General features: G+C 38.2%; 1 protein-coding gene across 1 annotated transcript in view; it reads right to left on the reverse strand.

Moving 5' to 3' along the window:
* The window catches only part of LOC135473434 (GON-4-like protein), a 61,731-nt gene that overhangs the window by 20,423 nt on the left and 25,330 nt on the right, over positions 1-15,978 (reverse strand). Inside the window, exons 26-29 of the mRNA XM_064753284.1 lie at positions 13,296-13,423; positions 11,451-12,680; positions 10,713-10,830; positions 9,427-9,564 (exon numbers count right to left, since the gene is read on the reverse strand). Of these exons, the coding sequence (XP_064609354.1) occupies positions 9,427-9,564; positions 10,713-10,830; positions 11,451-12,680; positions 13,296-13,423 (1,614 nt within the window). The remainder of the gene's footprint in view (positions 1-9,426; positions 9,565-10,712; positions 10,831-11,450; positions 12,681-13,295; positions 13,424-15,978) is intronic.

The following is a 15,978-nucleotide window of genomic DNA, read 5'->3' on the forward strand; positions in this document are numbered from 1 at the left end:
TTTTTCTCCAAATTATGTAACATCCTATCTATTAAAATGTTCACTCAAGTGTGCAATCATGATATACTTCGATGATCACTTTGCATTGTACTACGAAAAGCTTACCATGGTGATCATATGCACTGATCAAGGTACTGTTAACTCTTTGTCCTCCATAAATATTGTCAAATTGAACTATTATTAATTTTGTGTGGCAAAAGATGGGTAAATGTGTCAAAACAAAGTCTTTACAAATTTACAATTTCAATCTAAAAACTATTTAAAAAAAAGGACATTGCCAACCTGTAATAATATGGAATACTTTAGATGATATATACAATACTGTAAAATAATTTCTTAAAATTAAGGTAATTTTAAGTCCTCAACATGTGTCAAATTGTACTTGAAATCTTGACAATGCCATGTACACTTATTAGGTAATTTTAAGTCCTCAACATGTGTCAAATTGTACTAGAAATGTTGACAACGCCATGTACATCTCTTCAGGTAATTTTAAGTCCTCAACATGTGTCAAATTGTACTAGAAATGCTGACAACGCCATGTACATCTCTTCAGGTAATTTTAAGTCCTCAACATGTGTCAGATTTTACTAGAAATGTTGACAATGCCATGTACATCTCTTAAGGTAACTTTAAGTCTGGAACACTTGTCAAATTGCACTAGAAGAGCTTGAAATATTGACATAGTTGTATACATAAATTGTGGTAATGTTAAATCCTCAAAAGTTTTGAAATTGTACCATCTCATATGTATGGACAGTTAGGTATAAGTAAAGCATTTATGATTATATATATATATATATGTGTGTGTGTGTGTGTGTGTCAATCAAAACCTAGGGGCTGTTGCATGTCTCCATAAAGAAATCATCAACAAGTAAAAGTATTAAAAACTAAGTCTAGAAAATCTATGCCAGCTACAATGCATGTCATTATGACAAAAGTATAATTTAATATGATCACAACTAAAAACCATTAGTCTTATTTTTTGTCTCAACATTATACAATCATGCACATGAGGGTCTTGCACATGCTAATATGTTTCTTTAATATATACATATATTAAAGACTATTTAATACACACAATGATTTACAAGTTAAATGCAAAATGTAGCTTTATTCCCAGTCGTTTGAATTTTAATATGCCCCACATTAAGAGATAATCTGCTTAGGCGTTCAATCTTGAGAATAAATTGATTAAATATTTATCAAGTTTCAAATGTCATACTATAAAAAAAAAGTAATTACACTCTGATACAGAAAAAAAAATATGTGGTTCCAAGAATAGATTTTCTCTTCAATCTTACTTCTTACTTACAGTGAGATAAGTAATTACAATCGGATGTCTTGTACTATTAGAGTTCTGATTAGTTTCTCACCTTTCATCAATAATAAAACATCAATTATAACTGCTCAGTAAACAGAGGATAAAGAAAGTTACGTTGTACATTTGCACTGATAATTAAAAAAAATATTTCACTGGAAACATGACCGAAGTGGTCTATTTTTAATTTGACAATTCCACATCTTATTATTATTATGGTAAAATCTTGTTATTTTACCATATGTCCCATTCTACAGTTGTATCACGTCCTTCAAAGATGCCAATGGCAGGCTTACGTAAATCATGTCTTTAATAATGATTAAAGATGCGTAATCAGCTATCTAATTTGGGCACCATTTCAATTTCCCAATTTAGATAAACTTTTTAATTTTTTATTTATTTATTTGATTAGTGTTTTCACACCACAAGATACACACCAAACAGCTTTATGGTGGGAAAGTGAGCAGAGTGTCAGTCTGAGTAAGACCCAAGACCATCCACAGATAGTCTAATTTGTTATCAAAATATTTTTCAGTAATGTCAGGAGCATCAGCCTCTAGAAATGTGTATGGGAAGTTGGGAACCCAAAAACCCATAAAAATTACAGTGTGAATGTTAATTTATCTGTCTGTATCTCTACTTTAATACATGTAGCTGCATGTGTCCAAGTGCAAGGTTCCATAGATTTAGCCAGAATTTCAAACCAGGAAGACTCATTTTCAATTTTTTCTTTATTTCCCTATCTCTTCCGTGTTAACTTTGTCACAATAGAGGGACTCAAAGACATTGCGACCCAACCCAGGTTAAACTTATGCAGGGCTTTAACATTTTAAGAAGTTTATGCTGTTGTTCATTTTAAAAATATCATGTTTGATAATATTTCACGGCCAAGTGGTACAGTTAAAATTTAAATATACATGGTGTTTTAAGTAAATTTGTATCGCTGATTTTGTTGTGAAAAGGTTTTTAATTGAAAATACGTATTCTGGGCCTTGTTTGTAACATCACTTAGACCATTTTTTGGCATCTCTAACTTGGGTGCCATTTTACAGCATGAATCAAGACCTCGGTATACAGAACTAGTTGCAATGTGTAATTCACATCAACATAACATTGGTAAATAGCTAGTTCCCAAGCAATGATCTCGCAACCTAAATCACTCTACAACAAATCCCATGGACAGACAGTGATTATACCCCAGTGAATGAGATCGCCTGTATATGTGTTTGGAATGTCAGCATTATGTGAGCATTATAGCCACATGAGAACCACAAAAATAAAAGTTATTTCACCTGGGTTTCCATCAAAGATACAACCAATACAGTGCAGTGTGAAAGCGGGAAGCATGAGTTACCCGATTACCCGTCAGTTTTATGGGTGGAGCACAAAATTGATCTTGAGCAAATTATGCACAAAATTACTCACAGGCACTCCGTATTAGTGAAAGAGCAGCGGTCTTCAACGAATATAAGAATGTACAGACAGACATGGGAATTGTTGAAGGCTTAATTGTCACCATGGCCTCACAAACAGTGAGAACAGGGAAATCCAACAAATCACAGTCCAAAGCCAAGATTGAACTCACATCTCCAAAAATCCTAGCATGCCTAGCAAATTAGGTTATCTTTTACATCACTTATAAACTAAGGTTTATTTACAGTAATAAATAATGCCGCATACTGCCACTTCAAGTACACAAAGTTTTCCAAGCCTAATGATTTGGTTTATAACAATTTAATAATTAAAACCAGAAACATACACCTTATTAAAGATGAGTATTTAAAAACCATGTTTAATGTCATAGTTTCTAGGTTTTGCATTTAAATTTAACAAAGCTAGAAAGACAGGATAAAGAGAAGATTTCAAGAAAATAGTGAGGAGATCTATAAGATGCCTCAGAATGTGATAAACATGTTACTTCAACATGTGTGCGTAGCTGTACCAGCTTCTGAGAGGAAAGCAAGCTGCGTCTGGAGGAAACTATCTCCAAGAAGTTAACGATTTTTCTCTGGCACAAAGAACAAAAAAAAAAAAAAATACCCACTAAAGAGTCTAACTGCTGAGTGAAGTTCAACTTTTGGCCTCACTGAGAACTGCCCATACATTAAAGCAGTCTCAATTCAGTAGACAAGCTGAAAAATCACAGGCCGAGATAGAGGCATGTCCTCAGGGTGGGTTTATATATAACACAGGTAGAGCGTAGAGCAGTCGAATAAACCCAGACTGGAATGAGAAAGCTTCTGCCTCAATATTGGCAGTCTAGATGTGAACTTCATGTATAGGATATGGATTCATAAGCAAGCAATACAGTCAATATTACAATGTTGGCTTTGTAAAAACTGCGGTGGCCCCTTGAGGACAACTTGGAGGATGTAGCGAGGATCTGGAGAGGTTACCCGTGTAATATCAGGTTATGTGGAGTGCTTTACTGGCTCAGTGTCCTTGGCTGGTCTGTCCTGAGAGACACGTAACTCATCAGTTATTACGAGACTGTCAGCTGCAGAGCCCATGGGGAGACCATAGCACAAACACAGATTGGACAGGCTGGCAAACCTCCCAACCCACACCTCAGCAGTCGTGTTCAATTATCAGAAAACAGGACTGACAGCATGCCTGATTAAATTCGAACCAATGGCGTTATTAAAACCACCCAAAAACGGTTACATTGAGAAAGCTTTATGTGGGTCATACAAGTTTCTCCCTGATCTAGTTTGATGGAGGACCAGATCTAGTTTGATGGACTACCTGATCTAGTTTGATGGAGGACCAGATCTAGTTTGATTGACTACCTGACCTAGTTTGATGGAGGACCAGATCTAGTTTGATTGACTACCTGACCTAGTTTGATGGACTACCTGACCTAGTTTGATGGACTACCTAATCTAGTTTGACGGACTACCAGATCTAGTTTGATGGACTACCAGATCTCGTTTGATGGACCACCAGATCTAGTTTGATGGACTACCAGATCTAGTTTGATGGGCTAACTGATCTAGTTTGATGGACTACCTGATCTAGTTTGATGGACTACCTCTTAAGGGAAGATCATTCTACTCTTTCGTACTATTAAAGCTGACTTCAAGTTCGTGTTGCAAATTAAGCACATTACACACATTTATATAATTAATTTCTTTGAGCAGATCAACATTTAATGATGTACCCATGAGAGGTCCCACATGGTGTCTTGTCATCAACACAGCATATCTACATGCCTTAATTTTATACCTCAGGCAAATATTTTGTTTATTTATCTGATTGCTGTATAAATCCAGATCATGTTGTCATGCAGTCAGGAGGTTAGTAGTAATGAAGGCCAGTGGTTTACATTAGGCACTTATGTACAGTCCAACAATAAACCTGAGAAGTCATTGTACTGTACGTGAAACACTCTTGAGAAAAAATTCTTGCCATTAAACACCAATCAAATAACTAAATAAATATTACACTGGCCCTAGGATCACGAAACAATCTTTGACTTATGTCAAAATTTCAATCAGTCAACTTGGTATTTTAACTGAAATTTGCTTTACAAAAACTTAGCCACAATTTATGTTGTCAAGCAGTATTTTAACCTTGTTACGTAAGAAATAACAACGTTAAAGTGAATTGGAATTTTGGCTTAAGTCTAAAACTGCTTCGTTATCACGGGGCCTGGCCCCAGGATCATGAAGTTTTCCATTATTTTAACTGAAATTTGTTGTACAATAACCTACCCAGAATATAAGTTTAACCTTGTAACATAAGAAACAACAATTTTAAAGTGATTTTCTATCCTGACTTTAGTCTAAGATCGCTTCGTGACCCTGCACTTAAGAGTTTTTCACTTAGAGGGAATTTGTTTTTAGTGAGGTGAAATAAACTGGTATAATAGGAGTAAACCATTGCCTAGTACCTTAAAAAACCTCCCATCTTAAAGCTGCAGGTGAGCCAGCCAGAGCTTGATTCAAGCCTACAGTCTCATTGATCAGGGGATCAGAAGCTCCCAGTGAAGGCGCCGTGACAACCTCAACTGATCAACATGACTTTGACAGTCACATCAGATAATCAAACTTCCAGACAGAACTGTACAGCCTTACAAAGGAAGGTATAAGGATGTGTACAGATGATAGACATTGTCATACAGCAACCCATGATTTTTTCTAGAACCACACTGAGATTCCTTGACATGATCTGACAGAAGATTGAGTGAGTGAGTGCTTGGGGTTTAACGTCGTACTTAACAAGTTTTCAGTCAGGCGAAAATTGTAATGTAAATATAAAAGAAAACACGACAAACGGGTTTCCAGGTCTTTGAAGCTTTGTGGATGATGTGAACTCGTGACCACATTGGTAATCTGAGAGGGAGTGAGTGAGTGCTTGGGGTTTTAACGTTGTACTTAACAATTTTTCAGTCATATGACAACAAAGGAGTCCTTAGTGATTTGCCTCCTTGTTGCAGGACAGATTTCCACTGCTCATTTGTCTAGTTCTACATCTATGAGATGCCTTACCAATGGCAAGTTATACTGATATGGGTCAACCAGTCCTTGCACTATCCCCTTCATGCTGAACACCAAGCGAGGAAGTGACAACTTCCTCTTTTAAGGTCTTAGGTGTGACTCGATCTAGGATAGACCCTGGATCTACCACTCCTGAACCATACGCTCTACCAACTGTGCTATCGGGGCTGGTGATAAAAGATTGAAGAGCATTCAAATGCACTCCTGTTGCCAAGTGAATGTAAGGCATACTAAACTCAGCTTTCCACTAAATGTGATGGGTACAGTATTTTTTATTTGAATGGTGTTACAGTGCAAACTATTGATGTTCAAAAACTTCATGACTTAAGATCATAATCAAAGGAATGAGAGCCTAAGTAGGGTATGTCATACTACTCTGTTATATCCACATATCTCCTTGTAATTTTGCAGAATGAATGTTGAATTGCCACAATATTCAAGTAAAAATTGAGCACTCTAGAAAAATTCAGATTTTTGGAAGGCAAAACTTTGGGTAAAGATGTGAAACCTTCACCTAAAATTTTGTCCATCAATTGACCGTTGATGATATGGTAAAAAAACACAAAACAAGTTACTAACAAATGGATAAAGTCTTGAGTATTCTTCAACCTTTACTAAACCATTTTAAGGCATTTGTTGCAATAGTATGAGTTTGTGGAAATGACACTACATGTATATTCTCATATAGTGATACTTCACAATTTGTTTTATCTTTCAAAATGGTGATGGCAAAATTGAACTATCAAAATCTGCAAATTTCATAGCTGAGTTAATTTATTTATGGTTACTTTTTATTGGGGTTTTATTTATTTATTTGATTGGTTGTAGGCTGTACTTAAGAATATTTTACTTATTATACAACAGTAGCCCTCAACATGGTAGGAGGAAATTAGGAAAAGCCCAGGGGAAACCCTCAATCATCCGCGGGTTGCTGGTACAACCGAAGAGAGAGCATGAGCTGGACCTGAACTCACAGCGACTGCATTTATGAGAGACTCCTGGGTGGCGACAAAGACTCCCACTATTAGGGTTTTACATCATATTGAATAATATTTCACATACACAGCAGCATTAACTGAGCAGGATGTGAGCAGAGACGAGGGAAATTCATGATACGTATGAATAAATGAATGAATGAATGATTATGACTAAACACAGCTTCAGCCGTGCCTATATTTCAGTACTGGAATATCGTGGCGATTTATTGCGTGAAATGTTAGAATCATACCAATGTGACTGTTTTATACAAAACTTCACACGATGTTATGATCTGAGGTTCATAAATTTACACAGGTTATGTATATATAGGTATGTGTAGTACATTCTGGTTAGGAAATAGGTCACCACCTGCTGACCAAATTATTATATGACTGGGTATGTTCACATATGTGTCATCGTGAATCAAAATAATCACCACACGTGAGTGTCAATTTTATTTGGGGCAGTCAATTTATACTTCAGAAGTCAGACAAGCTTTCTCTTGTGGCCTGTACTACACAAACTATGTCTACCTTACATCTTACACAAAAAGGTTATTTTGTCCATATGATAAAAAGATGAAAAACGAACCATAAAACACCTCTTACTTTTTAATACTTCATACTTACGTGTGCAAGCAATAATGCAGTGTGATAAGTTCCTATAAAGACTGTAAATAATTTATCTTTTTATCTGATTGGTGTTAAATGCTGAATGAATTTTTCTTATACATAGGAGGGCAGTTATGCTTAGGCAAGGAAGAAACTGAATAAATACAGAGAAATGAAATAGCCAGATATATACCTGACCAGGGTTCTAATTAGAAAATCTCCATTGGCTTGCTACTTTTTTCCAGTAATGAAGTTTTAGCAGGCACAATAGCAGATGAACTGCAATTTTTAAACATGGCCTGCCAATTTAATAGTTCAATTAAATTAAATGTTGGGGTCTATTTTCAACGATTTTCTGATGTTTGCCTGCCTCAACGTTTAAACACTGAATTCCAAAATCCAGTCAGTCCATAACGATGTGGGCTTTTAACTTCACTCTAAAGCAACAGAGACCTTTATTATCACTTCTGCCACTCTAAATCCAATCCCGAGTCAAAATGTTGTTCCAATCCACAGAAATGTTTAACTTCTTGCTCGTCGAAATAATTTTCTGCAGTCATGGCAAGTGGGACTACGTGACAAAAGACATGGAAATCAACCTAAAGCGATCACACAGCCCTAAATGACATGTTTAGTGATGGTTTTATCAGTCATCACAGATTAAAAATAGAATGAACAATTTGCCCAGTTAGTCAAACGATCAAAGTCACCTCCAAAGGCTTGCGGCTATCGTTTATCGTCTTTGCAGCTGTCTCATTATCCATGTTTTCTCACCGTGGCCTTAGATTCAATCTGGACTTTGTAGAGAAAAAAGTTAACACTTTATCGGATTTCCTGTATATAACTAGTCCTAAATGGATTTAAATGTATACTAGTTAGTGAAAGAATCCTTTTATCCTCAATCCAAACAAGAAGTTAACAATGGTTTCGCTTGTAGTTGACGCAAAAACAGAAATACATGCTGCAATACAAGTGCACATGCACACGCAAGCAAAGGAGATAATTTTGTTCTTGAGTAGGTTTCAGCACAGTTATCTCGTGTAACATCTTTCTGTGGTTTGCAACGGCCACGAACGGTGCTTCCTACATTTTCAGTGAATCATAAATTTGTTGTATCTTTATCACGCCGTCATAAATTAGAAAGCAGAACTTCGAGTTGTCCATTGACATTGACATCTCATGCTTGGCATGTGATTTTATTTGTCAATATTTTTTTTGAGCAGGCCTTTTAAGTTGGCCTGCTACAGCAAATTTTCCGCCCGCTTTTCGCCATTCACAGTCCCCCATTTCGAGCCCTGCTGACTTGCATTTGACAAAAATGCCACAATAAAATGTGCATCCAACTGACCAGCCAAGCTACTCATAGATGATCCTAGTCAAAGGAATGCCTATGGTTTTCTGTAATATTATTTTGTTTATTGTTTTGCTGCCTTTTCGCAAACAAACAAATCATGAAAAGGACCTATCCTTTCCTTCTGTGACATTTGGTTACAAAGTAAAAGGAAACTATCTCACAAAGGGGATATTAATCTGAGACACATGGACATTCGGGTATCAATGATGATAATACTATTTGGCCTAGGTCAAAAAGATTTCTTAACTGATTCTTGTTTGATTTATTTATTTGATTGGTGTAAATAGTATTTCACTTCTACAACAGCAGCCAGCTTTATGGTGGGAGGAAATCAAGCAGTCCGCAGGTTCCTGGCTGACCCTCCCACGAACAACTGGTTAGGAAGCCAGTGTGAGATGGACTCACAGAAAGAAGAAATTGAAATAAGAGCTTAAAAAGAACACCATGTTTGATCTGGATTTTAATTCAGACACAACACTTGCAAAGCGTTATTATTTACCTGCTTTCGGTTGGTTTAATGCTGAGAGTATATGACTTTTGCGATAGCCCTTAAGGTTTAAGGATGAAAGTATATGACTTTTGCAGTAGCCCTTCAGGTTTAAGGATGAGAAAACAAGGGCAGCTCAATTATGCTCATAAATCAAATATTCCAAGAACACCTACCTGAACAGGAGAACCTTGATTCTTCCCAAACTCATACAGAATTTGAAGAAATTTGCCGTATTTCTCCTGGTCATCTTTTAAGGCTGTCTTCACGCTGTTGAGATAGGCTTGTGCAAAGGCTATATCACGATCATCTCTCTGCCAAACAAAAGTTTTCATTTATTTAGTAGAAATTTACATCAATTTGACTGTGTTTGTTTACTTCCTCAAATGCAAGTATATTATCTTCATTTGTTTTACCCTTGAACTCGCATCAACCGCATTGGTGTGAGGCTAATGAGTCTGTGGGCTCCGCTGGCACGCTAACCACTTGGCCACAGGGGCCCCTATTTGTGGAATTTGTATGTATACTGTTATTGGAACTTCATGCCAAAAGACACCAGGCATCACATACAACTAAGCCACAATATAATTTTTATTTATTTATTTGATTGGTGTTTTACACCGTACTCAAGAATATTTCACTTATATGACGGCGACCAGCATTATGTTGGGTGGAAACCATGCAGATCTTGGGGGGAAACCCACGACCATCTGCAAGTAGCTGGCAGACCTCCCCACGTACTGACAGACAGGAAGCCAGCATCAGCTGGACTTAAACTCACAGTGACCGCTTTGGTGAGATACTCCTGGGTCATTACGCTGCGCTAGCGTGCTAACCAACTGAGCCATGGAGGCCCCAAGCCATGATATCAGGACAACTCAGTAACCAGTTAACTGTCTATCCCCTTATTCTGATCACCACATTTTAACAACTGAAATGGATGTCACTTTGAAATCTTAGATATGGCCAGATTCTTTAAGGAACTATTGTAGACACAGATATAGATGCCCTAACCAGCAGAGACACTGCAACAATGCATTGTGCTTCTATTAGGATTAAGGCCACACAAATCTGAATTGTTGTTTTATGGTCAGAATTAATCCCTTTTTCAATGTCAGAGGAGTGTATATAAAAAAAAAAAAAAATTCAAAATCATCTAAATTTGGAAAATGTAGACTGTCATGGCAATTTTTCCTTTTGAAGATATATTTACATGATTAGAAAGCCTTGAAACAGAGGTAAATCATAAAAAAAAAACAAGACGAGACAAAACAGAAAGGTGCACTTTTAACTTTCACTTCGGATTTTTCAGTGTCGGCTTACCTGTAAAACACAAAATAACACTTGTGTTGCCCAAGATGGAAATGAGACAAGCACGTGAATTACAGAAAAGTGTGTTGTACTTTGTTGTGTCAAGTCTAGTGTTGTTTAATAGTCTGTCGAAAGCGAACAAGGTTCTTACTATTGGATCAGCCTGTATAATGTCGGGGTTAAGCATGGCCAAGGTTGTATCCTTATGTTTTTGTGCTTTACTCCGACGGTCCTTAAGGCCTTGTTTCTTTGGTGGGAAGACTGGATGCCTGCAATAATTCAAAGTGTAAAATAACATGCATTAAAACATAAGTAATGTTTTTCCATGATTTCAGTTTCAAAAGGATAAGTTTTTAATAGTTTTAATTAAAGAATCCTTAACATTTATAGCTACAACCTTTAGTTATATTTTTAAATTAATCCACATTCAAACCTTTCAAAAGTTTTCAGAAAAACTAAGCAATTCATTATAAAACAAATGAGCATGACATCAAATGCTTACAGCATTTTCATTCAAATTTTAAGGTGCTGAATGTGGTTTCCAGATTAAGTTTGGAGAAGTCAGATTTCAATTTCAGTAAATCATTTAAGCTAATCTCACCATTTAACTAATCACGCTGCTGTTGGTTAGTTGGTTAAAAATCACCATAATGTTCTAACTGATATAGAGTAAATCAAATAATTTCACATGAATTTTCACCAACAAAAAAACACAGGTTTTTGCTCACTATTCTTAAGCTACCACACATGTTCCAGTTTACGTCACCTAAGCTGTGGATTTGTTTAAGAAAAAAAAAGGAATTCCGGGAATTTACATAGAAAAATCACAATAAAGCTGATCAAATAATTGATGATTTATGATACATATACTTGTACAGTCATAACTAACCTAATGGTGGTGCTAGCCTCCATCAGCTCCTGCAGGTGAGTACTGCCATCATCTGCCCCGCCCTCCTCTTCCTCTGTCTGACTGTCATACGGCACTCCTCCTGTCCCCTCCCCTTCGCTCTGGCTGTCAGCACTATCTCGCTGTCCGCTTACTGCACCACTTTCCCTCAGTGTTTTTTTCCCTTTAGGCGTGGCTGTCATCCGTGTATCTTTACCTGTCCCTTCTTCACCTGTAACGTCCTCACCTGGTTCTGGGTCCCCATCAGATTCCAGGGTCTCACACTCACTGTTGACCTCCATCACTTCTGTCACCTCACCCTTTAGTGGCCGAGCATCCACCACAACCACGCTACCACTCGGCACCAGCTTGGGCAGCAGAGTTCTCTGAACTTTCCTTGCCCTAGACGTCACCTTGGAGGCTGCTTTCTTCACAGGTGAGATTACGTCAGACCTCATGATGAAACCTTTGGGCAGTATTGCCTTAGCTTGCTGTTTCAGCTGCTGTCTTCTGGGACTGTTGCGTTGTTTGTGTCTCGGCACAAATGGCAGCACTAGTTGTTTTGAGGGGCTTGTGTGGGGACTCGGGACAAGCCGTGGAAGATTCTCACCAGGAGACAACTGCTCTCGCGACTTTTTGGAACGGGAACTTTTCTTAGTCGGAGTCCTCTGACCTAGTTCAATCGGAGGCGCTGTCTTGGGGGAACTCAGAAATGGAGCCACTGCAGCCATGATTTCAACAGCCGACTTAGTCCTGCCCGCCGAATTTGGGGATGACTCGCTCTGTTTTGGGAGAGCTGGCGATTTACTTGGAGTTGCCTCCCCTGAGTTTGGAGACTTTGAAGCCACTGCTGACAACGGAATCATAGTGCTGACACCTGTAACGTTAAGGCGTGCGCTGGACAGGGTAGTTGATGTTGTCAGAGAGGAGAATGCTGTCACAGGTGCTTGATTTATCAAAAATGATGGTGCTATACATGTTATGTCTGAAGTCTTTATCACGGGCACTTCACTCCTCTCATCTGCTACTCTTTTATTTAATCCACTGTCTGATTTTGAAGCGTCTGGCAGAATAGAAATTCCTGATAGTCCTGCACTAAATGCATTTGAACTCCCATCAAGCGCTGCAATGGGTTGGTCACTGGACAAAGTGGAGATAACTGCTTTGTTGTCGCCCAGATGGACAAGTTTCACAGGAATTTTACTCACGGACAGCGAATGTATCACAGGAGATCTGCAAAATATTAAAGATTTACTCATTTATCTATTTTTCTCACTGTTGTTGAACTCCACAACCACAGTATGATGAACGTTTTATCCCAAATTCACATACATGCTTCCATACATTAACATGTACTTCATCTTCAATTCGTTACCATCTCAATCAATTAATTATACAGTAAACATTCATCGTTGCCAAATTTGTTCAAAGGATCCTAAAAAGTCCAAGGAAGAATTCTTAACTAGCCGAAAATCCTGAAGATAATTCAATAAACTGAAATATACAAACAACATGCACTGTCTGTTCATTTCTCTCAAGAGTGACTTTGGTCTATAAATACATCAAACTATTCACTGGGAAATCATATTATATGCTCAAACTTTCCCATACCAAAACAAAAAATAAAGAAGGCTGGCCTAGTCACTTTCATATATATAGTTAGAATTCTCAAGAATATTTCACTCATACAATGGTGGCCAGAATTAAGGTGGTGAGGAAACCGAGCAGAGCCCAGGCAAAACCTACATGTACAGTATGACCATCTGCATGCTGCTGCAAACCCTTTCCACATACGAAAAAACATTGTTGATCATATATAAAGATTTCAATCATAAACAATATTAATACCTTTTGCTTTCTGGGTCAAGGTTCAGCAATTTTTTCACCTCATCAGATATTGTAGCCGACTGGGAGAATTTCTCCATTGTCATTGCTGGCAGATCCGGGCTGACTGGAGCTGACTGTGCTGGCCTCCTCTGTGATCAAGAGGTTCAATACTTGAGATAAAAGTTCCATATGACTCTTATAACCAAGAAATACAACAGAAAACTTTTAATGTTCTAAATACCTTGGGCTGGATTTAGAGATGAGATATCAAGTTTATTATCATCCATATTATTAATATTACATGGTACTCAAGAATAATTTACTCAAGACAAAACCTCGTATTACAGCTGGAGGAAATAAGTGTGCCTTAATTAAATCACTGCCTATTAGAAGAAAAATGAAAAATTTTCTCACAAGCTCAAAATGTAAGGCAAATGATTTAACACTTTTCCCTTATAATAGCACTTTTGAAGGCAAATAACTGTGATAAGAATAACTTTTGGTGCTGAAACATTTTTTCATAAACGAATGATTATGGGTAAACATTATATACTCAATATTTCAGCCATGCTGTGTGATTCCTCACAACTGAAAAATAAGCATCTGAACATCTTCATCCTACAATGCAAGTATCTTAACATCTTGGCCACAATCCACCCCCTATAATACAAAGCATCTGAACATCTCCATTCTCGGCAGCATTCCACCCCCTATAATACAAAGCATCTGAACATCTCCATTCTCGCCAACATTCCACCCCCTATAATACAAAGCATCTGAACATCTCCATTCTCGCCAACATTCCACCCCCTATAATACAAAGCATCTGAACATCTCCATTCTCGGCAGCATTCCACCCCCTATAATACAAAGCATCTGAACATCTCCATTCTCGCCAACATTCCACCCCCTATAATACAAAGCATCTGAACATCTCCATTCTCGGCAGCATTCCACCCCCTACAATACAAAGCATCTGAACATCTCCATTCTCAGCAACATTCCACCCCCTATAATACAAAGCATCTGAACATCTTCATTCTCGGCAGCATTCCACCCCCTATAATACAAAGCATCTGAACATCTTCATTCTCGCCAACATTCCACCCCCTATAATACAAAGCATCTGAACATCTCCATTCTCGGCACCATTCCACCCCCTATAATACAAAGCATCTGAACATCTTCATTCTCGCCAACATTCCACCCCCTATAATACAAAGCATCTGAACATCTTCATTCTCGCCAACATTCCACCCCCTATAATACAAAGCATCTGAACATCTTCATTCTCGCCAACATTCCACCCCCTATAATACAAAGCATCTGAACATCTCCATTCTCGGCAGCACTCCACCCCCTATAATACAAAGCATCTGAACATCTCCATTCTCGGCAGCATTCCACCCCCTATAATACAAAGCATCTGAACATCTTCATTCTCGCCAACATTCCACCCCCTATAATACAAAGCATCTGAACATCTTCATTCTCGCCAACATTCCACCCCCTATAATACAAAGCATCTGAACATCTCCATTCTCGGCAGCATTCCACCCCCTATAATACAAAGCATCTGAACATCTTCATTCTCGCCAACATTCCACCCCCTATAATACAAAGCATCTGAACATCTCCATTCTCTGCAACATTCCACCCCCTATAATACAAAGCATCTGAACATCTCCATTCTCAGCAGCATTCCACCCCCTATAATACAAAGCATCTGAACATCTTCATTCTCGGCAGCATTCCACCCCCTACAATACAAAGCATCTGAACATCTCCATTCTCGCCAGCATTCCACCCCCTATAATACAAAGCATCTGAACATCTCCATTCTCGGCAGCATTCCACCCCCTTTAATACAAAGCATCTGAACATCTCCATTCTCGGCAGCATTCCACCCCATATAATACAAAGCATCTGAACATCTCCATTCTCGGCAGCATTCCACCCCCTTTAATACAAAGCATCTGAACATCTTCATTCTCGGCAGCATTCCACCCCCTATAATACAAAGCATCTGAACATCTCCATTCTCAGCAGCATTCCACCCCCATATAATACAAAGCATCTGAACATCTCCATTCTCGGCAGCATTCCACCCCCTATAATACAAAGCATCTGAACATCTTCATTCTCGCCAACATTCCACCTCCTACAATACAAAGCATCTGAACATCTCCATTCTCGGCAGCATTCCACCCCCTTTAATACAAAGCATCTGAACATCTCCATTCTCGCCAACATTCCACCCCCTATAATACAAAGCATCTGAACATCTCCATTCTCGGCAGCATTCCACCCCCTATAATACAAAGCATCTGAACATCTCCATTCTCGGCAGCATTCCACCCCCTATAATACAAAGCATCTGAACATCTCCATTCTCGGCAACATTCCACCCCCTATAATACAAAGCATCTGAACATCTTCATTCTCGCCAACATTCCACCCCCTACAATACAAAGCATCTGAACATCTCCATTCTCGGCAACATTCCACCCCCTATAATACAAAGCATCTGAACATCTTCATTCTCGCCAACATTCCACCCCCTATAATACAAAGCATCTGAACATCTCCATTCTCGGCAGCATTCCACCCCCTATAATACAAAGCATCTGAACATCTCAATTCTTGGCAGCATTCCACCCCCTACAATACAAAGCATCTGAACATCTCCATTCTCAGCAGCATT

This window comes from Liolophura sinensis, chromosome 8, assembly GCF_032854445.1.
Source record: "Liolophura sinensis isolate JHLJ2023 chromosome 8, CUHK_Ljap_v2, whole genome shotgun sequence".
Lineage (NCBI taxonomy): Eukaryota > Metazoa > Mollusca > Polyplacophora > Chitonida > Chitonidae > Liolophura > Liolophura sinensis.